Source organism: Oreochromis niloticus, linkage group LG23 (genome assembly GCF_001858045.2).
Source record: "Oreochromis niloticus isolate F11D_XX linkage group LG23, O_niloticus_UMD_NMBU, whole genome shotgun sequence".
NCBI lineage: Eukaryota > Metazoa > Chordata > Actinopteri > Cichliformes > Cichlidae > Oreochromis > Oreochromis niloticus.
Genome location: NC_031986.2, coordinates 19,465,294 through 19,489,812, shown reverse-complemented (window position 1 = coordinate 19,489,812; position 24,519 = coordinate 19,465,294). Strand labels below are relative to the sequence as shown.

At 40.3% G+C, this 24,519-nt stretch overlaps 3 protein-coding genes across 4 annotated transcripts in view; 1 reads left to right on the top strand and 2 right to left on the bottom strand.

The window, feature by feature from the left end:
• The first annotated feature begins 1,242 nt into the window (after window positions 1–1,242).
• bzw1a (basic leucine zipper and W2 domains 1a) lies at window positions 1,243–11,845 on the top strand. Of its 2 annotated transcripts, XM_005452319.4 has the most exons (12): window positions 1,243–1,389; window positions 3,843–3,916; window positions 4,015–4,191; window positions 4,278–4,372; window positions 4,467–4,532; window positions 5,754–5,889; window positions 6,174–6,283; window positions 6,373–6,543; window positions 6,736–6,882; window positions 9,250–9,388; window positions 9,758–9,880; window positions 11,190–11,845. In XM_005452319.4, the coding sequence occupies exons 2-12, from the start codon at window positions 3,853–3,855 to the stop codon at window positions 11,219–11,221; spliced, it is 1,260 nt and encodes a 419-aa protein (XP_005452376.1). In that variant the 5' UTR covers window positions 1,243–1,389; window positions 3,843–3,852; the 3' UTR covers window positions 11,222–11,845. The 2 variants fall into 2 exon arrangements, with proteins under 2 accessions (XP_005452376.1, XP_019207601.1); XM_019352056.1 differs by lacking the exons at window positions 1,243–1,389; window positions 3,843–3,916; window positions 4,278–4,372 and having other exon boundaries at window positions 4,114–4,191.
• Window positions 11,846–14,906: 3,061 nt separating this feature from the next.
• Window positions 14,907–20,441, bottom strand: si:ch211-246m6.4 (basic helix-loop-helix transcription factor scleraxis). Its single transcript, XM_005452320.4, has 2 exons — window positions 18,724–20,441; window positions 14,907–16,968 (listed from the first exon to the last, which is right to left on the bottom strand). The coding sequence occupies exons 1-2, from the start codon at window positions 19,231–19,233 to the stop codon at window positions 16,933–16,935; spliced, it is 546 nt and encodes a 181-aa protein (XP_005452377.1). The 5' UTR covers window positions 19,234–20,441; the 3' UTR covers window positions 14,907–16,932.
• A 175-nt stretch (window positions 20,442–20,616) lies between these two features.
• si:ch211-246m6.5 (von Willebrand factor D and EGF domain-containing protein) overlaps window positions 20,617–24,519 on the bottom strand; it is a 45,166-nt gene continuing 41,263 nt past the window's right edge. Inside the window, exon 33 of the mRNA XM_013272192.3 lies at window positions 20,617–22,593. Within this exon, the coding sequence (XP_013127646.1) occupies window positions 22,573–22,593 (21 nt within the window). The 3' untranslated portion in view covers window positions 20,617–22,572. The remainder of the gene's footprint in view (window positions 22,594–24,519) is intronic.

Below are 24,519 nucleotides of genomic sequence, written 5' to 3'. Positions count from 1 at the left end.
AGCAACAGTGTGATGGTCTGGGGCTGCTTTGCTGCTTCGGGACAACTTGCTGTAATTGATGGAACCATGAATTCTGCTCTCTACTACAAAATCTTGAATGAGGATGTCTGACCATCAGTTCATGCCCTGAAGCTCAAGAGCACTTGAGTTCTGGAGCAGGACAATGATCAGAAACACACCAGTGCAAAAATTTAAAAAAAATCAAGGTTTTGGTGTGACCGGACACTGATAAAGGGAAAATGTTAGAATATGTAGGGAACACGGAAGGTAATGTAATTTCATCTGGAAATATCAATCACATGTTTACTGTGTGTATATATGTATATGATAAAGTAATAAATGAACCTATGTGTAGTGTGTTTGGGTCTGTGTGAGCTATTTTCAGTGTTTACCAAAAGGAAATTATAGTTTCTTTTTTTTATTTCAGCCTCAGGATACTTCCCTTTGGGTGATTTTCCATGAAGAACAAATCCAGTTACACATTTTCAGAGACTTCAAGCCTTATGCATTTATATCACGCATGTGGTGTTCATGCCATAAAAGCATGGAGGTGCTGTGTCGCTTCACTCTGTCCTCTCCCTGCTTGGCCTGCTGTTCATTTGTGCTCCCAACATCCCGGCACGTTTTACCCTGTGTGTAGTAAGTGAAAAAATCGGAACTTTCCACCAGTTCATTTTTTTCATCCATTACCTAATTACTTTGGCATAGCATGAATGGCCATGTGGGAGGTTCTTATCAGTAAACATAAAGCTTATGAAACATAAAACTTTACACCTTCCTTCGTGTTTTCCAGTGCTGTCAATTAGGTCCCAAATTGGAGTCTTTGATGGGCCGATTCTGGCCCTTAGGCCTTATGTTTGACATCTTTGGTATACAGGGATAAAGTGCAAGAAATGCATATAGACTGACATAAATTTGCTCCTAATCAATTTCATTTATATTTGTTCAAGATAAACATGTTCTTTTCTTCCACTCACATCTGTTATTCAGTTACATTTTATCACAAAAAATAAGCAGTATTTCATATTTGAAATATGAACCATATATGTGGTAAACATCTGTTATGCATTTTTACATACACTGTTATTGATGCACTGATTTAATAACACAATAACGTAACACTGGCTGAGTAACAAAAACAGGAAGACCACGCAAGGGTTAGCTACATAAATATGCTGTGAAAACAAACAAACAAAGAAAAAGCTTCCTGTATCAGTAAATTAAACGTTTGTTTTGTTGAAAGGACGTCCCCTTTAAATAGCGCATGCGCAGCGGGCGGAGCCTGCGGAAGTCCTGACGGGAAGGTCTTTTTGTTTGGGCCGCTCAGACACTCGACACTTTGCTTCCATTCCTCGGCTTCACAACCGTTTTTTATCTGCATTAATTTCGGTGAGTACTCTCATTTTCCGGCTCCTCGCCTCGGTTCCCACGCCGTCCTCTCGTTGCATGTACTGCTGTGGCCTGTTTGAAGACGGAAAATTATGTTTTCTTTTTTTTTTTTTTCGGCCTGGGAATGTTGCCATCATGGGCGCCGCCGGAGGGCGAATTTTAACTTAGCATTAGCTTCATTACAGAGCAGATTGCGGCTCTGCTTCGTTGTTGTTATGGTTTTTTTCATGACAGCTCGACAGGTGGTTGTGTTTTATGGCCGATTAGGTGCTGGTGAGGTCAATTTTCTTGCGTGCGTGAGCCGAGGCTGAACGGTAATCAAACGTGGTTAGCCTCCTAGCGGGCCCGGCTATCCTGCTCGGCGCATGGCGAGGCCTCGAGTTAGCTTGTGCTAATCCACAATTAGCTGCTCAGAAAATCCCTCATTGCTCGCGAGCGGAAAGCTATCCGTGGGAAATATCCGTGGAAAATGCTCGCGTTGAGGTCACACCTGTGTACTGTGATTGACTTAAGAAGTGTCGAGCTGATGCATATGGTTATTTCCACCTTCCAGCATCCACCTTTATAGCCGCGTAGATTGTCTTTTGTCTGCCGAGTACTCCTTCACCTTTGTGTGAGTAGCTAGTCAAAACCCGGGGGGAGGAAAAACAGCCGTGCTGGATTTAACTTACTTTTAACTAAATCTGTATTATGTCAGGCTGTTTTTAATAGGGTTAAGGAGGCTTTCTTTGGAGTTAGATGAATGAAGTCAAAACAGATAAAACTAAACATTTGCATGCTCGCGCATAGCCGAAACAGATAGTGGTTAACTACACTGCCATTTAAACCTCACAGATGATGTTCATCTCTTAGAGTTAAATACTTTCTAACGTCCTCACTGTGTTTGTGAAGGCAGTGGTTACAGATATACGTTACTTGGTTTAATCTTAAGAGGCAGGTAAACGGCTCAGTTACAGCAAAAATAAGTTACACAGTGAGTTTCCTTGACATTAATCAAGCTATTAATGATGTGGACCCTGAGCCTGGATAGAAGAGAGTTTAGGCTTTAGGAGGGAAATGAAGCCATCACTGCAAAGAAAAAGGGTGTGATGGGTTTAAATACTCAAACATGTATACACTCTTTGGTAGCAATGGAAGGGGGAAATTGGAAATGAAAGGGAAAAGCGTCAATAAATATCGGTCCCTTGGCTGTTCTCTGTAAATAAGATGGCATTTACTGCCCTGTTTTGTCAGCTGATGGGACTAAATGTTGAGCTGAAGTCTTTGAAGCTGGTCTTTTTTTTCCTCCCCCATCATAATTTTGGCTAATTTGCACTTTTTTTCTTTTTTTCCCCTTATCTCTGTCAACTCAGTTTGACTGATTCCCACACAGTGAAGGAACATTTCAGCCAGTGTAGTGCTGCAGTTTCTCTCAGGGATGTACAGGTGCTACAGCAGATAAGAGATTTACCCACAACAGGCACTGCTGGCTGAAATATCCCAGAATTTTATTTTTTTTTCTTTAAACCAATGGGTTATTAGTGTGTAAAGCCTACTTTGTGTCTGTGGCTCAAAAAAAAAAGACCACAACTGGCTGTTATTCATAGTTACTGTTATCAGTGTGTTACTTTTTCCAAACAGATCCATGAATTAAAGGAACAATGTGGTTACTTTTATTGTTGTCTGGAAATAAGATGCGGTAAACAAGATTTGTGACCTTTGTAGTTTTAAAGTCTGAGTTTTTCAGCAGCAAACATTTAAGTAACTTAGTAGCTTCACTACTAGTTTTTTGCTGGGCATGCAGTTTTTTTTTTTTTTTGTTGTTGTTTTTTTGACTGCTGTAGCAAGGGAACATTTCGTCCTGTGATAACGCTGTGGTTACTTTAACAATGAAGCTCATTGCAGGCAAAGAGTTGGGCCTTTTCATTGTTTGTACCTTTTTAAGGGTTTTTACACCCTGCTAAAATGAAAGGGGAAAGGTGTTTTAGTTAAATAGAAACTAATAAAACACATACAGAAAATACCATTTTGATGTATTTTTTTTTTTTTTTTTTTAGTTTGATAAAAATTTTACTCCATGAGCCTTGTTGTATGACTCGCAGCGTCCTTCAAATATTCATGATTACTTTTGAAATTTATCCTCTCTTTAAAGTGAGAGAAATAAAAGCCTGACTGAAACTGAACAGGTTTTATGTTAAAACTAAACTGAAAAGAATAAGCCATCTCTGGAAACTCCCAGAGAGTAAACTGATTGAAAACACAAACTGAAACTAAGTTCTTACAATAAAAACTTTTAATCTCAGATCGGTATCACCAGCAAACTCTAAAGTTGTTCTGCACAGCCGATTGTTACAGTACGTGCAGCTATCCCGGCTTACGCCCAGATGCTGGCAGGAGAAAACATAATTACGGAGCCCGTTGACCAGTCGCCTGCGCAGCTAAACATGAACTCTGTGTGTTCTCGTCTCTCTCAGGGTGTCTTTTATGAATAATCAAAAGCAGCAAAAGCCAACGCTAACAGGCCAGCGTTTCAAAACGAGGAAAAGAGGTGAGTGTTGATTCCTGGATCCACTGATCCCCAGCCATATGTTCCACACTCTGCTTTCATTTCTGAATCAACGTTTGTGTGTCGTTGTCTTCCCACAGATGAAAAGGAGAGATTTGACCCTACTCAGTTTCAAGAAAGTATCGTACAAGGCTTGAATCAAACTGGCACTGATTTGGAAGCGGTCGCAAAGTTCCTCGATGCCTCTGGCGCCAAGCTTGACTACCGCCGCTATGCAGAGACACTCTTTGACATCCTGGTGGCTGGCGGGATGCTGGGTGAGTTGCAACATGTTTTGCTGTCACTTATGTGCAGAAATGTGTGTAATGCCTGTATATATTTACCTTTTTATGTGTGTCTGCAGCCCCAGGAGGGACTCTCTCTGATGACATGACTCGCACAGAGTACTGCCTCTTCACGGCACAAGAAGACCTGGAGACAATGCAAGCATATGCTCAGGTCGGTGCCTCTTACCAATACGTTTTAAAAACGAAGCACACGCGACAAGCAGGTAATGCTCACAGGCTGCTTCTTCTCCTTAACTCATAAACAGGTTTTTAACAAGCTGATCAGGCGTTACAAGTACCTGGAGAAGGGTTTCGAAGAGGAGATCAAGAAGGTGAGCAATAACCAGATAAGGGGATAAGTTCAAACTGGGCTTAGCTGGTTGGAAAGGTTTGAGGCAGAGGTTGCCAGCTGTTGATTACAGTTCCCTTTGTTTGTTTTCCCCAAAGCAAGGCACTATGCAGGAGACGTGAAGTACATAATGTACTGTAGATGTTTTAAAAGTTTCTGAATTTATTAATCTAAAAATAAAATTTAGTTGGTGTCAAAATGTTTTAATCGGGGACTTTTGAGTTTCCCACACGCCGACTCAACAAGGCTAAAGTCAAAATCGATTAACTGATATTTTTCATGCTCTTATTTTGAAGGCTGAGCCTCTGCTACCCCTTCCTTTAATGTGTTGCCACTTTAGAGCAGCCTAGTCTGGTCATTGCTGTTGCGGCCCTTGTAGTTGGTCAGCTCTCATGAACCTCTGTTCGTGTGGTTGGACAAACTCCCAGCTGCACCATCTTGGATGCTAGCAGTTTCGACAGCCATGATCTTTGAAAGTACAACTTCAGCACCAGATCGTACCTTTAAGTGGTCGGGCTGTTTGAGGTGTTTTCGACTGCCAGTAATTGGGGGATTGGGTCTCGATTATACTCTGTCTGCTCGTGTCTGAGTAACGTCAACAAGCCTGAATTTGCGTTGCAGTGCACCACTTCAAAGAGCTGAAATGGGAGCGACTGCTTGGCTGTCGGGTCTCCAGTTGTCAGAGTGTAATCAAGGACTTTGTGTCGCTGGATCATTACGTTGTGCTTATTTTATGCTTGTAAGTAGAGCAGGGCGATAAAACAGAGAAAACTGTGATTTTTTTTTTTTTTTTTTTTTTTTTTTAAGTGTTGCAAAACTTCACCTGCGACAGGTTGGCAGTTGAAAGGTTACAAACTTTGAAGGGTGAAGCGGGATGGCTTGAGTAGTTCTCACATGTTACACTAGTTTATTGCTGATACAAACCTTTTAAACCCCTTGATGCTCCACAGAAGCTCAAAATGCAAACTTTCTCTCACCCCAACTGTAGCTGGTCTTACTTTCAGCTGGAAATGTATCTTTTAGCTAGTTTAAGGTGTGGTAACCCTGGATTTGATTTGCTTACAAGGTTATTCTCAACAAGTCTGGAAAGAAATTTTTCTAGTGGAAGTGAGTTTTAACATCTCTAGGGATGTAAATATGCCCACAGTTGTTTTTGTTTTTAAAGCTTAAACATGCATTAAACTTGTCTGCTTTCTCTTTGTAGTTGCTGCTGTTTCTAAAGGGGTTTACTGAGTCTGAGCGCAACAAACTTGCCATGCTGGCCGGCATCCTGCTGGCCAACGGCAGCATATCAGCCTCCATCCTGAGCAGTCTCTTCAACGAGAACCTTGTCAAAGAAGGTAAAGACCAACTTCTCGTTTAGTCTGGTTTTGCAGCAGAGATGCATGGCTCAAACGGTCAGAAAGCTGGTCAGGTATCGGTGACAGTAGCAGTTTGGTGGTTTTGTCCTGCTACACTGACACTTTCTGTGGTTCTTGTGTGTAACAGCCTCCCTGGGAAGCTTAATATTAATTAGGGCAGTCAAATTAATTTAAAAGGAGTTGCTGGCTCAGGTGTCACTTTTGTTCATGTGTTGGAGGTTTTGTGTTCAGAGGCTCTGACCTGTCTTGTCATCTCTGTCCAGGCGTTTCTGCAGCCTTCGCTGTCAAACTGTTCAAGTCATGGATCAACGAGAAGGACATCAACTCTGTTGCTGGCAGTCTTCGCAAAGTTGGCATGGACAACAGGCTGATGGTAAGCAAAAACAAAAATCAGGGGCCATGTGTCGACCCATTCCTGCTGCTGATGTCTCACTGGTGTGTGAACATCCTTCTCCTCCTCAGGAACTCTTTCCGGCCAACAAACGGAGCTGCGAGCATTTTTCAAAGTACTTCACCGACGCTGGGCTGAAGGAGCTGTCCGACTTCGCCCGCAACCAGCAATCCATCGGCGCTCGCAAGGAGCTGCAGAAGGAGCTCCAGGAGCAGATGTCCCGAGGTGACCCTCTGAAGGAGGTGAGGCCACAGGGTGACTTTTAAATGGCTCATCTATCATAAAAGATATACACTGAGCTCTGAACAACAGGTTTTTAACACTTCCTGTTTTTGCTCCACCGGGTTTCTCTGAATGAAAAGCACAGAAACAGACGTGTGCTTCATTAGTGACTGATGTGTGTGTGATTAACCTCACTGCTTGCCCTCCTTCAGATTATCGCCTTCACCAGGGAGGAGATGAAAAAGGCCAACCTCTCTGAGCAGGCCATGATCAGCATTATCTGGACCAGTGTGATGAGCTCCGTGGAGTGGAACAAGAAGGAAGAGCTCGTGACCGAACAAGCCATCAAACACTTGAAGGTACGCAGCAGGGCAGAGGAGCACAGCTGTGGTTAAAGTGCTTAAAGGGATTAATTCATCATTATCAATTAATGAACCTGTGCAGGAAACACGACTCTGCGGCTGAAGGCTTATCCCTCAACCACAGCTATGTCTTACTTCAAAGTAAAAGCCTTGGAATAGTTGAATTGAACAGGATTTTCAAAATCAAAGTGTCCAGTTACTTATTAGAAATTGCAAAGATGCTTTAATGGGGTAAATCAATCACAAAAGCCTGTGGTTGATTTTACACACTTCAAAAATTTGAGTGTTTTGTTTAAAAAAATAAATAAATCAACAATGCTATAATGCAAGATTTGCAAAATAAAATTAAAGCCTCCTGTTTAGTTCATTGTGCCTCTCCAGTCCAGCAGTAGCAACAATCTCACTGCAATAAATCCCCAAATTACATCGTCTAGTCATTATTGCCAGTAAATGTTCTCTTTTCAAGGGTCTAAACATCCTCAAACTCGTGAACTTCAAGACTAATGAAGACTTTATTATGGGGCTAACACATGTGGGGGTGCAAAACACCTCAATAGCATCACCTACAAAACTGTAACCTGTGAAATTTGATACACATGTGTAACATCCCAAGATGGACAAAATGATTTTCCTTGGAAACATGCCCTAAACCCCATTTTTGAAGGCTGGCATTTTAAAGTTAAGAGGCAGGTTTTGTAGCATTTATTGGCTCTATGGCGCCACCTACAGTATTTCAATAAAGGAGCCCCAGCACTTGATTTTAATGTGCTTGCATGAAATTCAGTAGCCTCGTTTAATATCCCAAGTTGAAAAGGCGTCTTTGTGCCTTCTACTAAACCCAACAGGAAGTAGATCTGGGCGATATGACCCAAAATTCATATCGATATTTTTTGTTTTTAGCTGGATGGCGATATAAGATATATATCTCGATATTTTTTTAAAGCCATAAAGTAAGAACAAAAAGAGAGTTCTTAGTCAAAGCTGTGTCCCAGATGTCACACAGGCACTTTTATTAACATACAGCATAGATGTACATGAAAAAAAACTACTCAAAAATAAATTATAAGCATTTATTAAATAATGATGCTCCGTAAATAAAAGAAAACTATGTTGTTTTGTGCATAACAAAGAGCTCACAATTGTGCAGTCAAAATGTAAACTAAAAGACGCTGAGCATAATAACATAGACAGATTTCACAGCTGCTCTGTTCCCAACTTCTACTGCGTGACTGACAGCCTGGAGTTTGAAATCCGCTTCGTAACCATGTCCCTGAACAGGTGTCATTTATGGTCCTTATACACACACAATACGGTAATATTACGTTGAAGCACAGTACGTATCACTCCGCGAGGCTCCTCGGTAGCCGTAAAGCTCTGACAATCCATCAAGCGGTGCAGCTCCGTAGCTTAGCAAAGTCGAACTAAAACATTTTTTGACAGATTGCTGATCGCTGTGTATCACATAAAATCGGTTCGCGGTCATCAAGCGCAACCAGAATTCATACAAAAGGCGCGCAGTCAACTTTTGAGAAAATGAAAGGCTTTCAGGCCGTGCATGGCGTTGGCGTGGCTAGCTCGTTAGCATGGTTAGCTCGTTAACACGTTGATGCCGTCCAGCCCCACGCACGGGGGGATGCGCAGTAACTCGTTAACGGAGATTTGTCGTGTCCATCTTGTCGCTGCCTGCACGTGAAGCTTTGGGGGAGGAGGGGGAGTTGTGTTCAGTGAAGGAGAGGCGAGGTCGAGTAACGTTGCGTAAAGACGAAAGAGAGGCAAACTTGCGGCTCCGCAACTATAATTGTAATGTAACATAGACTATATCGATATAAAGGATATTGTCACATCTTATATCTCGTATAAAAATATATCGATATTTTTAAAAAAAACTCGATATATCGCCCAGCCCTAACAGGAAGTCTACAAGTATCTTGGTTGCTATTGAACCTCCTCAGAGTTAGCTGGATCAGTGTGATTGGTCTGTTTGACCTGACTTGACTTTAAGGAAGAAAATCACAAAGCTGCATGAGAAACTGTTAAAGCTCTCGTGTACATCAATCAATCTGTCCCAGACTGTTGGTCGGTTACGGCGCCACCTGGAGGCAACAAGAAATCATCTGAGGTGCATGACTTGTTCATTGTGGGTTCCACTAAGTGTAAACGGTGTTCCTGAGTTCAGTCATGTGGGTATAGCAGCTGATAAGCAGCTTTTATCTTTTTTTCTTTCTTTTTTTTTTTTTTTAAATGCAATGACCAATCAGAATCCACTAAGACATCTATGTGGCTGCAGGAAGCGCCTCCACGTGTACCACATTATTGCTCCCTGCATCTTTACATGCTCTAATTTAGAGGCTTCTTTCTCCACAGCAATACAGCCCTCTGCTGAAAGCCTTCACCTCCCAGGGTCTGTCTGAGCTCAGCCTGCTGCTGAAGATCCAGGAGTACTGCTACGACAACATCCACTTCATGAAGGCCTTTCAGAAGATCGTGGTGCTCCTCTATAAAGGTTGGTGCTACAGAAAAAGCTTTGACGTGACAGTTTGTCTCGTCTTCGTTTAGGTTTATGAAAGTTCATTTTTCACATTTCCTGACCTTAAAAAGCTGTTTCTTTAATGCTTGGTGTCTTTTTTTTCTTCTTTTTTTGGGGGGGGTACCTAAACACTTGAAAGTCTGGCGTGGCATTTTCCTTTTTACACACAGCTTCAGCTTTGATTGGTCTTAGATTTCCTCCAAAAGTCCAGATTGTTTTTAATAGAGAAACTCTCACCAAGCATCAGTAAATTGTTTCTTTGAATTTTTACAAAGGCATGTTTCAGGCTCTCTTGGTGGAAGGTTAACATGTCCGCCCTCCTCACAGTCCTCTTTTCTCTTTCAGCGGATGTATTGAGTGAAGAGGCCATACTGAAGTGGTACACTGAAGCCCACCTTGCCAAGGGGAAGAGCGTTTTCCTCGAGCAGATGAAAAAATTTGTGGAGTGGCTGAAGAACGCAGAGGAAGGTAAAGATGGAGAAATAAACCGCACTTCCTGGGTTTTGTGTGTTTTGAGGAGCTGAATTCAGAGCTGATGCCATATGCTCAAAACCTGAAAGGCCACTCGAAGGTTAAAGGAGCTCTGCATTGAACAGGCCAGTTAGACATGCACCTGTCACCTGCTGTATGTCACGTTGTATGATAAAGGCGTGTATAGACATGTACCTGAGTGTATTTATGACAACGAAGGGGTTAATACTATATATGAAGTTGATGAAGCTTTGTTTTAGCTTGTTAGATGATTCAATCACACGTAAAATAAGTAATGGTTGATATAAGTTTTACAGTCACATGACTGCTACCCACATGGTAATTGATGCTGGCATGCCAGGTAACAGAGCTCGAGAGGTCCACGACTGGCTGAAGCACCACAAATGCTCTGTAGCGTGGCCATGTGATGGGAAGTCGAGCACCATAATCTGGCTGTCATCTGTGCTGGTGTATCAGGAAAATGTTGGTTATAAAACTCGAGATTGGCTAAAGCTACAGCTTTAGCTATATGGCACTGCTCACCAAAGTATAATGCAAAATACCTCTATGTGGCAGTCTTGCAAATGACAATCACCAGGGAGAAATGTTCATTTCCAGACAAGCTGCCGCTTGGCGAAATTGATCACAAAGAGGGCTGAACCAAAAACCTGGTTACTAGTACTTTGCTTGGAAGATGCAAACTATTTGCTGAGGGGCAGGGAAACTTGAAATAAGTCCAAAAACTTCCTTTAAAGTCATCGGTTGCTCCTTTCTTTGCAATACATTTGCAGAGTTGAGGTACAAGTTCAATTTCTCCAATTCTGGCTTACGTCAAAAGTTTCACAGCCACTTGGTGAGTGGTTTGCAAGTATTTTGTCTCAGTTGCTCCTAGTTTGTCTGGATTGCACAGACAAAACCTGCAATCTGTCACCAACCAAAGCAATCAAGAGGTTTCCATGCAGCGTCCTCTTTGTTACTGATTTTACCCAGCATCAACAAACTGGTCAGAATAAGAGTTTCTCTAGTGACTGATGGTTGCCAGGGGTTACAAGCAGTCTCTAATCCTGGGAGAGTGAGTATTTTGCTTGTTTGAAATCCTCTGAAACCAGATGAGCGTTTAGCGTTTAGCAACCAGGTAGTTTGGGGGGGGGGGGTCTCAGGCTTTAAATGACTGTACAGTCATGAGAAAAGGGACTTCTTCAATACTTTAAAGACAGTCACAATCAAATCATTTTATTCATTCACAAGATGTTGTAAAATGATCAGCACCTTGACTGACTCGTCCTCTTATGTTTTCTCTCGGCAGAGTCGGAATCGGAGGAAGAGGAGGCGGACTAAAACCTCAATCGCCAGACGAGTTTCTTTTTTCTTTTGTTTTTCTTTTAAAAAAGTAGGAGCAGGAGCAGTAGAATGTCTTTGCCCTTTTTCCTCCTTCTACATTCTGTTACGGTTTATTTATCCACAGATGCAAACAAACCTCCACCACTACCAAACATTTAAAGTTTGTCCAAATAAAACGGGTCCTTAACTCACAATATGGAGCGCAGTGGGAGCAGAAAACGGCAAATTCTCCCCTTTTCCCTTCTTTGGTCATTTTGATGCCTTCTGTAATTTGGATTATGAAAACGTGTTCGATTTTCAGTGGCTGCTGCTCCTAAGTCTGAGGTTCATCTTCATGTGACTACAGCCAAACTTTGTTTTCTCTTTTCTCCCCCTCTTTATTTTTTTCTCTTTTTAAAATTGACTCGGCTCATGTTTTGGCTCCTGTTCGGTCTTAAACTTCGCCTTCTTGACTTTTTGGGTAAACTTGTACTGCCTGTCGAGGTCGCTCCAGTCAGTTTGTCAGAAGACACGCCCCCCTATAAAATGCCTCGCCAGCTAACGATTATTATTGGTTTCTACTTTCTTTAATCTGATAAGCCGATTTGACTTTTTTATGAAATAAAGATTATTGAAACTGTTCTTCCTGTGCATTGTTGCTATTTTCATTTTACTTCAGTAATTGTAACTTTGGTCTCTAGGACTCTGAAGCTCCAAACGGTGAACTGTGGCAGGTCGCTAGGGACAGTTGTGACCACCTAGCGAACACAAACTAGAATTTTTAATCAAGTTTAAAGCATTTCACGCTTTAAAGGGGTTCCGACCAGTCTGTAGACATGTCTGAGGCTTAACTGTGCAAAGAAAGCACACTGATCCTAAGTGGGCCAAAGAGGTGAGATTCCTGTTTCAGTATAAAGAACTTTACACATTTAATTTTAAAACTGGGAAATGTAAATAAAATTAGCTGAAAATGCACCAGAGTTGGCCATGAGCTAATTTCCATGAGCTAATTTCCAGCTGTAGTCCCGGTTTAGGCCTTCAAAGAAACCTAGAATCAAAACGCATCAATTTTATGTAAGGAAAAAGGACCTGGAAAACACAAGCTAAAGGAAAACTAGATCAGTAATGACAACAGATTATCATTCAACTGTCTTCAGTTTTCATTTAAAATGTGTTTGACTAAAAGGGTAGTCAAACACAGTTATTCTATAATAAGTTCTATTGGTACAACAAGGCTGAACAAATAAACAATGTAAACATTTCACAGAACAACACCAAAATGCATCCAACATTTGACCCTAAGCCCATGCGCGCGCGCACACACCCACACGCATGTTGTTTCCATCACTTTTGGGGACATTACATTAACTTACATTCATTTCCTGTAGACTTATCCTGACCCTACCCATCACAAGTCCCTTCCTGAACCTAAACCTAACCTTACCCTAACCCTGACTCAAGCCTTCACCCTAAAATTGAATGATTTACCTTGCAATTTGTCCCCATAAAGTAGGCGAGACCTCACAATGTGAGTGTGTAAACAGATTTGTGTCCCCACAACAATAAGTAGTACACGTCCACACACACACGCACACATAATTACTTTACCAACTGACCCCTGACCTCCTAAGTGTCCCTCAAACCTGATTCAGGGATCCACTCCCCCAAAGCTCACTGTCCTCACTTTCTGAGGACAAAGTGCACATTCCCTTGGTTTCCTTCCATCAGGTTTTTACGTCAGTGTCCTGTAATTATCAGTAGATTGTAAAGTAAAAAACATGACTATGATCATATAATTGCACACAAACACATCTCTACACACATATGCTAATGCATTATATTGCCTGAAAAAATCAGGCTAACTGCACAGTGTTGCCATGAGGCAACAAATAAAAATTAACAGTTTTACTGTATAAATAAATTTTAAAAAAAAGTAGAACAATCAATCAAATATGCTTCTTAACATATTCATATACGTTATATACATTTATTTCACTATAAACATGTAAAATAGTGATCTTTATCTTACCTCCTAATGGAGATGTCTCTCATGTAGTACAGCTTGCAGAAAGCCCCCCCCCGCCCCAATGAAAGTCACACCACCTTCAACTCATTTTATTGGAAAGAGATGTGTCTGGTAGCATTATTTGAAAAGAAAAAAAAGTTTTTTTTTTTTAAAGGACCAGTGTGAGGCATGAAAATGTGGCATGTTGAATCAGGCCAACGCTATGCAGTAGAGGGTTAAGACCAGACATCCTCAAAGGAATAATACGGCACTGTCTATTCAAACTTGTAATTTGGTCTCTTTTTACCCTGGTGGTACACACTACACTAAATCAATGAGGAGCTATATTGTTTCATAGTTGATTTAATTAAAGATGCAAATTCATGTATTTGATAAATGCATTAAACTCGTGATATGGGTTTTTAATAGATATATAAAGAGTAAAGGTTTTAACCCATTGAAACCCAAATGAACACTAATACTAAAAAAATACATGTACATTAAGCTGTATGAACATATTTCATATATATTTGAAGTTGTCAATATTAAATTTAACTCTATTACATATCTTGTTTTTATTTGGAACTTTAAGTTTAATTTAGAGTTGATATCTAAACATTTGATTCAGAACATCATGATTTTTGTTTTTCTACTTGATTTGGTGAAAAACATGCACACTGTCTTAGATGCATTTAAATAAAAACGAGGATGATTCAGACATGGTAACGCTTGTAAGTGTAGCAGCAGTTTCATTATTACAGTATCATCTGCTGGATTTACAAGTGTCTCAGATCTTTCATTATTACTGTCCATAACAAAAACATCCCTGAGCAATGACAACTACTGAGTTTACAAATTAGTTGTTAAAAGATTCAATCACTTTTACCGAACTATGTATTAATTTTCAGTTTTTCTTAATTTAATAAGATTTTTATATTGACAATATCTGTCATCTCATTTTACTGATTTTTAGTTACCCTCTGCTTTTGTTACCGAAATAAGGAAATCAGCCTTGGGCCTTCATAGTTCCCTAGTAACCTCCTAAGAAGTGCAATTTCAGCAGCACGTGTCAGTGTTTCTACATCATGTTTGTGTAAAATTACAGAAGGTCCAGTTAGCTCACTGCCCAGAGTGTCCTGTAATTATAAAATATATTTTTGTTGATGGATTTTTTTCTTTTTACTGAAATTTTTATAATAGATGGGAAATTTTGTTGTTTAATTGTTTATCTACTTTGGTGTATAATGAATGGCTGTGGGGGAGGTGTTTATTAGCAGGAAAAGCTGTAAAACATAAAAATACAGTTAAAAGTCCAAAACTTTATACCTTCAAATTCTCCAAAGTTAGAGTCCTTTTCTGTTGCCCCTATTTCCTCCACATTTGCCTTTATTTTTTGGCGTCAATGTAAAGAAATGTGCTCTTAGTATCTCATCTGTTTAAATAAAGGTTACATTGACTCACTACACCATCTTGTGGTCCAAAGTGGTATTACATCAAAGTCCAGCCCAGCCCTAATTTTACTTCCGTTGATATCTCTAAACATAATACAAAGACACTTTAGACATAAATCAGTTTTTTCTTTGAATTTCTTTTGACTGATTAATGTCATTTTGGGAAGTTACACAAAACGTGCTTTTACAGAGTCTGCAAATTACAAGCACAACATACAGTTTAAACCCCACAAATGAGAGACAATTGAAGTTTTGATATGATTGTTTTTATTTTTATTGTACAAAAATACATTTTTCTCTTCGAGCAGCTTCTCAGTATGTGCGATGTGCAAAGAACACAAGTTGTCAGGTATTCAAGTACTTCTTACTTATTGGATTTAGAGGTAGGCCTTTATATTTCAAAACACAGGTACGAGGTAGTGTGCAACAGCTCCCAAACATAGTTTAGCGCTGGAACAATAAATATCGAGGGATCCAGCTTATTGAGAAAGGATTACATATGCTCCAATTTAGAGCAAAAGGAAGCCTATCGCACAGTGTTTTTACAGTGATGAGGAAACTGTGCAACAATGCAAAAGTAAACATTTACGCAGAGAACTTTATCTTGAAATCAGGCCAAAAACATAACTTCTGACGCAGATACAGTTACCAGGAAGTTTCCAACTGGACCTTCAAATTAGGAACACACTGCTTATTTCAGGGAACCGTTTTAATGCTAAATGTCGTTCAGTATCTAAGTGTATCCAGATTAACTGGAATTAACCTTCCAACTTTGTGAAATTATGCAAAGCACGCTGAAAATAACTCAACTGATCCTTCACTAAGTTTGCATAGAACTAAACAACACTCTTGTATTTAATGGGATATTTTATCCCACAAAGGAAGTACTTTGTCCTGGAAAGATGGCAGCAAAACAAACTGCAGAGTCTGACTTTAGTCCACATTCATAATTCTTTTCAGTGCCCCCCCCAAAAAATAAAGCTTGGCATTACAAAGCTGCTAGGCCAAAGCTAGTATTACTGATGTCTAAGGGAGAAGCTACCAAATAACGTTTGCAGCTGAAGCTTGCAGATGGTTTTCCCTCTGTGAATGTGGACTGCTTCTCAAAAGCCAAATGCAAACAAAGTACCATCAGTCGGTCACCAGCGCTGATGGCAGCTTGTTGATGAAACACAAAAACTTTGAAAAGGATAGCTCTATCTTTTTACTGACCTATTCTATGGGGATGCACCAATCCATGACACTTCAGATACAGTAAATATACCCTTTCTTCAGGATCTGCAAATTTTAAGTACTGATCCATCCATTCTTGTGTGCTCATCCCATTCAGTGTTGTGGGTCGGCTGGAATCTATACCAGCTACCATAGGCTGAGAGGTGGGATACACATCCTCATACTCAGATCATTACTACTCAGATAATCTGGTCTATTATTGTAAAATAACAAATGAATAACAGACCACTTTTCCTTTAGGAGACAGGGCTTTCTCCATGTGATCTGTTAAAATGGTGGCATTTAGGAATTTGGGAAGGAACAAAAGGATTTTCCAGAGTGCTTTGCATGCTGGGATCAACTCGTTATAAGGTTTTCTTGGGACATTTTCACTTTACAAAAAATATAGTCAAAAATTAACCAGGTAGACATAAGAAGAGTGGAGTAAGGAAACAGCAGTGCAATCCAGTGTGTAAATTTCAACATCTTCACTGACTGTTGTACATCTGGGGGATTAAAGTCCTGAGATATTGACGTGCAGTTTGTTTTCACATGTACGTGAGCATTGTTGCAGTTCCCACTGTTCACTACTAGAGGCAACACATCAGTTAATGCCCCTTTAAAGCGCAAGGTAACACTGAACTGACAGCAACCACTGCAGCAGCTGCTCTTCAATTTCCTTCATGTGACTGAAGGTGATGAGGATATATTTATATTTATATATATATATTTTTTATTTTATTTTATTTTTTTTAAAGAGGTCAGACATGGGGTGGTGGGGTGTCCAAGGGGTAGTTTGTACTATTAGTGGGACCAAAATAGCCCCACGTCAGGTGCTACTTTACACATCGGCTCAGGTTACAGTTCAACCAAAACACAGAGGCTCCAGAAGCACATGAGCGTGAACAGAAAGTGCTTTTCAGTGTTTAAATCTGTCCTTAGTTTTCTCGTCTCGTCCAAAAATAAAGACATTTATATTCATATATATATATGTACAAAGTCCTACATGTAAACAACGCCACGGTATGGTGGACTCCCCGCCTGTCTGGTGCCAAGAAGTTTCACACAGCAGTCGAGTGTTTCGCTCCATCTCTGAGCTGTGGAGGCAAAAACAAACACATCAACAACTGCATGATCCTCACCCTCTAAACAGGTTAGTTAGAATGTGTGTTGTTACAGATTTTTACCTTTAAATGTAACAGTGACATAATAATCCTGATCCTGTGCCAGATTCTGCTCTGCATTTCGTAAAGGGTCCGAGCCAGACTCCAACACATGCTGTAAACACTTGTGACCCACATAGATTCACAAATGTTTCATGAACAAAGAAACATTTCTGATGCTCAGGTCATTAATTTAAAGTCTGCGGCTGGGTTGAGGGCTCCTGAAGGCACCGCAGCCTGATTTCATTTTGTGGTGTCAGTCAGTAAGGAAACAGGTGCCACTTTAGTCACGTAAAGACCGTGCATCATTGGGTCTGCATTGAGCAGATCTGTGTGGTTTGAGGACCTGAGTAGACCCAAACACCAAGTGACAGCTTCTCAAGGAACCAGGGGAATTATGGATGTGGCTAAAAGCATCTGTGGTACATTCTCCCCGTCCTTTAAAATGAGATTTCAATTGTACGAATAACATCAAACGACAATGGAGCCTCTTTTATTCCTGGGAAGAAACAGTGTTGACCTCCTCAAAGCATGACTATAACTATATACACCAATAAATGTAAAAACATCCAATAAAAAACATCCTAATTATAAATGTCAAAAACCTTTTTTCATGTCATAACTGACTGTATATAAAAGATGGACATAGCCATGTGGGCTCAATGTGAGAGTTTTTGAGCCAGCCTAAAGTGGTGCATTATGAGCACTTCAGCTTGTAGCCAGTGTTTATTTTGATTTATTTTAATCAACTAAATTAATACAATTATAATTGACTAAATCTAAAACTGACTATAAAGTGTAAAAATTTGTCACATCAAATGCAAATTTTGTTTTCATGAAAAACAAAGAACATTGAAGTTGTTCAACAACAACACCAACAACCTTGGATACTGAAAAGTTGTATTGTTTCTCTTTGGCAGATCAAATGTGCCGTCTAACCTTACTGCACGAGGAAATTAATTGTGACTGGATCACTCCAACCTCATCCCGCCTTTCTACACAACTGTTCTGATTGGATCTCGCCTTTCCGGAATGTTTTTATCTCATTTTTCTTTGTTGAAAAACGTGTCGATACATTTCATTGTAATTTTTGTCCTCGTGCATGACTTATTAGTTCTCCTCACCCCTTCTTCCTGTTGAAAGGAAGTTTTTCTTTCCCACTGTCACCAACTGCTTGCTCAATCTTCTGATTTCTGGGGATTTCTCTGTATTGTTGTAGGGCCTCTACCTTACATTAAAAAGCACCTTGAGGTGGCTGTTTTTATGATTTGGTGCTATATAAATAAAATTTAATTTAATTTTTATTTAGTTATCATCTTGTCAGAACAAAAGGTGAAAAGTATGACAAATTATTATTTGGCAAACTTAACAGTGGTTGTAACCAGACTGTGTCCATAATTTTTTTTCTTTTTCTTTACTTTAATTCCCTCGTGAATCTCATGCTTCTGTGTTGCCACCATATTGTTACGTCCCCTAATTCATGTTCATGGAGGCAGGATGTGCCCACAATTAAAATGATCACAGTTCTGAGTATTTGCAGGCAGTTTGCTTTGGTTCTATTACAAAAGAATCTGACCACCCCCTAATTGTTTCTTGCCCCCCTCCTTATGTCCACGTGCCACCCCACCCCCAAAATCCGAGAAACGTCCCTGCCGCTAATCGACTCTATGGGTGTGAGAAGCCACTCACCAGCTTCCTCTGGTTGCTGAGGCAGAAGGTGCAGATGGGCCGCAGGGAGGGCGCGGTGAGGGCGGCGGGGCCGTGCAGGATGCTCTGGTAGCGCAGGCAGGGCTGTCCGTCCAGGCAGTCCTCCCCCAGCAGCAGCACGTTGGCCAGGTGGGAGATGTAGCTGGAGGCCAGGCGCAGTGTCTCGATCTTAGAGAGCTTCCTGTCGGCGGGCTCGGTGGGGATGAGCGTGCGGAGCGCCGTGAAGGCCGTGTTCACGCTGTGCGTCCTGTCCCGCTCCCGCGCGTTGGCCGCCTGCCTCTGTTTGCTCACGCCGGGCAGACACGCGTCTCCTCCGCTGCTCCTCCTCCGTCTCCTTCTTCGTTTCGGGGCTCCCTCCTCCTGGACCACCTGCCCCGGCTCCCTGCGCGGCGTGCAGCCGCCGTCGGAGCTGTTGCTGGCGCTGTCCAGGTCCTCCAGGTCTGAGGTGAAGCAGTCTGGCTGCACGGTGCGCTCGCCGCCGGTGGACTTCATCCTGGCTCTGCTGCGGCGTGACTGGAGCTGCTGGGCCGTGCAGGCGGCTCGCTGAACACCACTTTATCCTGAGGGTGAAAATAGCTCTGGGGGTCGAGCAGCTGCCGCCGATCCGGTGACTTAGGGGGCCGGCACGCCATTTGTAATGACTGACGGATCCTTGCTGGATCGCCAGCCCGCCACGGAGAAGAGAAGACAGGTGGAGCGTAAAGGGAGTGGAGGAGGGGGGCACCTGTTGTGGTCTGGAGGATATGGGTTTAAATTAGGCTCCACCGAGGTGGGGCTCCCCTCAAGGCCAATAGGCCATATTCCATATTTGATTCAGACTGAAGCTGCTGTCCACCGATATCTGTTTACACTTTAATGGGAAATAAAAACAAAGCAACAATTCTGCAAATCACTTTCAGCAGCTTTCTCGTCATTTCTTTAAGTAGTCTTCAGGAATAGTTCTCCAGGCTTCTTGAAGAACATTCAAAGCTCTTCTTTGGATGTTTCTGCCTTTTGTTCTGTTCTCTGTCAACATGATCCCACACTGCTTCAATAATGTTGAGGTCCGGGCTCTGGGGAGGCCGATCCATGACTGATAGAGTTCCACTGTGTGTTTTTCTATCCAGGGATGATTTTACTGCATTGGCAGTGTGTTTGGGATCATTGTCATGATGAAAAATGAAGCTGTTGCCAATCACATGGTATTCCATGGTGGTTTAAAATCTGATGGGACTTTTCTGTGTTCATAATTCATGAATTTTAACAAGATCTCCAACACCACTGACTGAAATGCAGCTCAAACCATGACTGTGTTTTACTGATGGCTGTAGACACTCACTGTTGTAGCTCTCCTGACCTCTTCTGTACATGCTGCTGATGATTTGGACCAAAAACTTTAAATGTGCATTCATCACTCCATCAGACCTGTTGCCACTGATTTTAAGTCCAGTTCTTGCGTGATAGTTTTTCAAGCTTGCTGCTTCTTCTTTTATCCAGTTTCCTCAATTTTTTTAAGGACACACTGCACACCATGATGAGATATGCCAGGTTTTCAGCTGATAACTCTTGGGGAATTACTTTGTTGGTGCAAAAATACTATTTTATGTCAAACTGTGTTATCTTTGTCATTTTTCATAGATTTATCTAAAGAAATAAAAACAAGTGATGTGTTTTTGTGAGGCTGTTAGTAACAAGATGCCTAAAGAAACCCATTCAACTTGGTTCTGCCTCTTTTACAGATGGATTTTTTTATTTTATTTGATCCACTATGGAGCGTTTTCTCTTCCTTCTTTCTTTTTCATGGATGAATTATCAATGTTAATATTTACTGAAAGGAAACCATTTCACAGAGATTCAGTCCGCACCTCTCTGACTTTGAACTTTACTGTGTGTGTGTGTGTGTGTGTGTGTGTGTGTGTGTGTATTCGCTGGCAGCTCTCCTGGCTTGGCTGTCGGCTCCGAGCTTCACTGAGTGAACAGTCCAGGTGTTTTCCTCCCTGTCCGTCCCGTCCCTTCCCGCTGTCTGTGCCCACCACGATGGACACACACACACCTCCTCCTCCACCTTGCCCAGTGCCATCTTTGGCGGTGGATATAAATATCTGTGAACACACTCATGCGTGTGTTGCTGAAAAACCTCCCAGCCACTTTCAGACTATCACTTTCATTCAGATCAGACCTGAAAGGGGAAGTGAGTTTGGGCTTATTGATGAAATTTAATCTTAACATAAACATTTAAATTTCTCAGATTTTGTAAAAAATAATCTTGATATATTTGTATTGTTGCCACCAGAGGGCAGTTTACTCCCAATCATCATTTCCATTCTTTGGAGAGCGCAAATAACCCCCACAGATATGTAGTAATCTGTGGAGGTCAAAGGTAGCCCTGTTGCCACGGGAGGCCAAACAGGATTTAAATGAACATAGTGGACTTAAAAGTCCCCCATAACTTTTTTTTTTTTAAAGTTAATATGGAACAATTGACTCAAAGCAGCAAAAACATCAGCTGGCTCTTTTGCCTTTAGCTGAGAGAGGGAGGGAGAGGAATCCTAATTGGTGTGGAGCTAATGCAACCTCATTAATCTCTTAATCCTCCTTTCCTCGCAGCCTTTGTTGCCCCGACCTGCTGGCTGTGAACTTGTCTGGCCCCTGCAGCAAAGTCAAATGCCTCTCTGCTGCTGCTCTCAGCTAAAGTACTTATTTTAAAAAACCTTATCTTTAAAAATAGTTTAAAAGTTTACATAATTAACTAAACAATGAGCAAAATGTGAAGGAACAACTGGAGAGTTTATTTCCAAAGTGTCTATGTGTTGTGTTGTAGAGATAACGACTAGAGCTGAACTAGGGCTGGGCTGTACATTCATGTAATACCATCTTGTACCAGAAGATGGTGCAGTGAGTCAGCAAACCCTTATTTTGCCAGACACCCTTTTCAGACCTTCTTATTTGCAATGAAAGTCTGCCAGAAGTTAAGCAGCAGGTAAAATGCTGCCCCCGTGGTTAAAAAAATAAAAGAAAGAAAACAAAATCTTGAATTTAACAAAGCTTAATTTCAAAAGGTACCTGTAAGGAAATTAACAAATTAAAAGCATAATCAAGTTAAAAATACACCAGATCAGGGACGTAGCTAAAGGGAGGGCCTCAGGTGCCCCCCTCTAAATTCCTTTCGGAAGTCATTTTTTTCTGGGAAACAGCCTTTTTCTCTTCCATGCACCATAGCAAATACAACTGTAGACTGTAGACAACAGTAGCCAATGCTTCGATAAGAAATAACAGATTATACACTGATTAAGAAATATACAACAGCAAATATGTGACAATATAAAACAACCAAGTAAATAAATAAATACTCTTATTGAGGTTTGGATTCACGGTGAAAAGGACAAACCCTGAAGATTTACAGTAAACTGCTGTAAATGAGTGAAAGAACCCGATGATTCAGCACAGTTAAACTCTGAGGACGTGTTAATGTGTTAGGGTGAGAAAATATCTTTTATAGTGTTGGGACTGCAAATAATGTTGAACCTCAGGTGAGGATTTTTCCTTTCTGAAGTGTAGGTTGTGTAGGTTTTAGATGTCAATCAAGTCTGGAAAATAGTTTTCCTCTGCAGCTTAAGAGCAATTTCTCATCGGTGTGACCAGTTCCCAAAAACAAACAAATATAAAACAGGTTGTCCAGGTGTTAGATTAGCTTAGCACAAAAACAAGAGATAAGCTGTCTTTTTCTCCGTCTTGTATGTCGGCATCACTAGTTTCCATGCTAAGCTCAGCTGATGGTGACCTTTGGAGTCTGATTATGTCTCGGTGCTTTCCAGATCACCTGAGGGTTTTACCGCTGCCGGCTGTTTGGTGTCAGCCTCGTGTGATAGGCAGCTGGAAAAAACAAAACAAATAAAAAAAACATGAGGCTGGATAACTACACAGATCATCACCAAGAAGCAAAAAGGCACAAACAGCAGGAATTTAACCTTATTTTGTATCTTTTAGTTGGTGTTTTATCTCCCTACACTTGATTATTTTCACTTTTTGCAATTTTTTTGTCTTTGTTTTGTCTTAACGTCTATTTTCTGCCATTTTATCTGCATCGTCTCTGTTGAGACTTTTAGCATTCCTGTTTTTTTATATCTTGTATATCTTTTCTATACTGTAAATAATATTGTTTTTAACTTTTCATTTTAATTCATCGTGGCACTTTGAATACCTTAGTTTTACTTTTTTACTATTTTTTACATGTTTTTTAAATATAGAGTTCAGCTGTACCAAAACAATTCCCCCTGGGAATAATTATCATTCTGATTTCCATTTTTGGTAATTTTATATTTGTGTGTTTATTTGTGCTTTATTTCGTTTCTGTCATTTTGTTTCCTTATAATCTCTTTTTAAACTTTATATGTATTTGATTTTATTTCTTTTATGCATTTCAGCCGTTTTTTTTGTCATTCCGTTTGTTGTTGTTTGGTTTTTGTGTTTTCATGTCTTTTATTTCTGTTTCCTTTTTTTTGCTCTTTTTCTTTTTTTGTATTTTTTGTCTGTTACGTTTACCATCTTTTTTCATGTCTTCTTGTTTTTGTAATTTTATATGTCTTAAGTGTTTTATTTTTTTTCGGACATTATCTTTGTCTTAATTTTATGTAAGTATGTATAACATCTGTTTTGGGTTGTTCTTTTGTGTTTTACTAGTAATTTTATGTGGTTTTTTTGTGTTTTTTGGTAATTTTGTACATCTCTATATATGTTTTACCATTCTTTTTTGTGTGTCTATGTTTTTTTTACTTTTACTATTATTATCATCATTATTATTATTATTATTATTATTATTATTATTATTATCATTATCGTCACTTTTTGAATTTGTTTAGTTCCTTTTAGTTTTCCTGTTTACCATTTTGCATTTCTTTGATTCTTTAACATTTCTTTCTGGTCTTTTTTGCGCGTTTTTACATCACATTAAAATCTTTTTTGCTCATTTTTTTGTGTTGTTTCCCTGTTTTTCATCTTTTTTTGTTTTCACATTTGTTTTGTTTTTTGGTTTGTCATTGTTTTGCATGTGTATGTTTGTTTTATTTATCTTTTTTTGGCCATTTTTGTGTCTTTGTTATTGTTTTTCCTTTCATATGTGCAGGTTTGTCTTAACGCATGTTTAACATGTTTTTGGTCATTTTATGTGTGTTTTATGTTCATTTCAGTTATTTTTAACAACTTTCTTGATATTTTGAGTTGACACTTAGGATTTAGTTACTAATTTACTTTGTCTTCCACTTTGCTTTTTAGACTCTTTGTTGTCACGTCACTGACTTGTTTGTACAAATGTCAACTTTTCCTTCAAACAGAACTTTGGTTCAGGCGCCTCTGACCCCTTCGACCTTTGGCCTCTAGAATGGCCTGCCATTAATCCTTTAATGTGTGGAACACATTGTGTGTCCTGGGATGCTCTTAGCTTAAATATCATGATTTAAAAAAAAAAAAAAATCATAAGTCAGCTGAACTTTGCGGAACTTTTATATGGCTTTGTCTGCTGAAATTCCTGCACTTAGTCTGTCCTCCAGCTGGTACAAAACAAATGAAACAGCTTAAGTTACAGGCAAGTTTAAAAAATAATAACAATGATACATGACATGTGATTGTAACGTGAGGCTGGACTGTGGCAATGAACTGCAGCTTGTAAAATCCAAACATATAGAGCGGCGTTTGGCTTTGATCCCCGAGCTTCAATACATCATCGTCTGTAAGTGGCCAGTTCATGAGGACGGACTCATGTGTTTCTGTTTTTCCTCATGTGAGTCTTCTGTCTCTCATCTG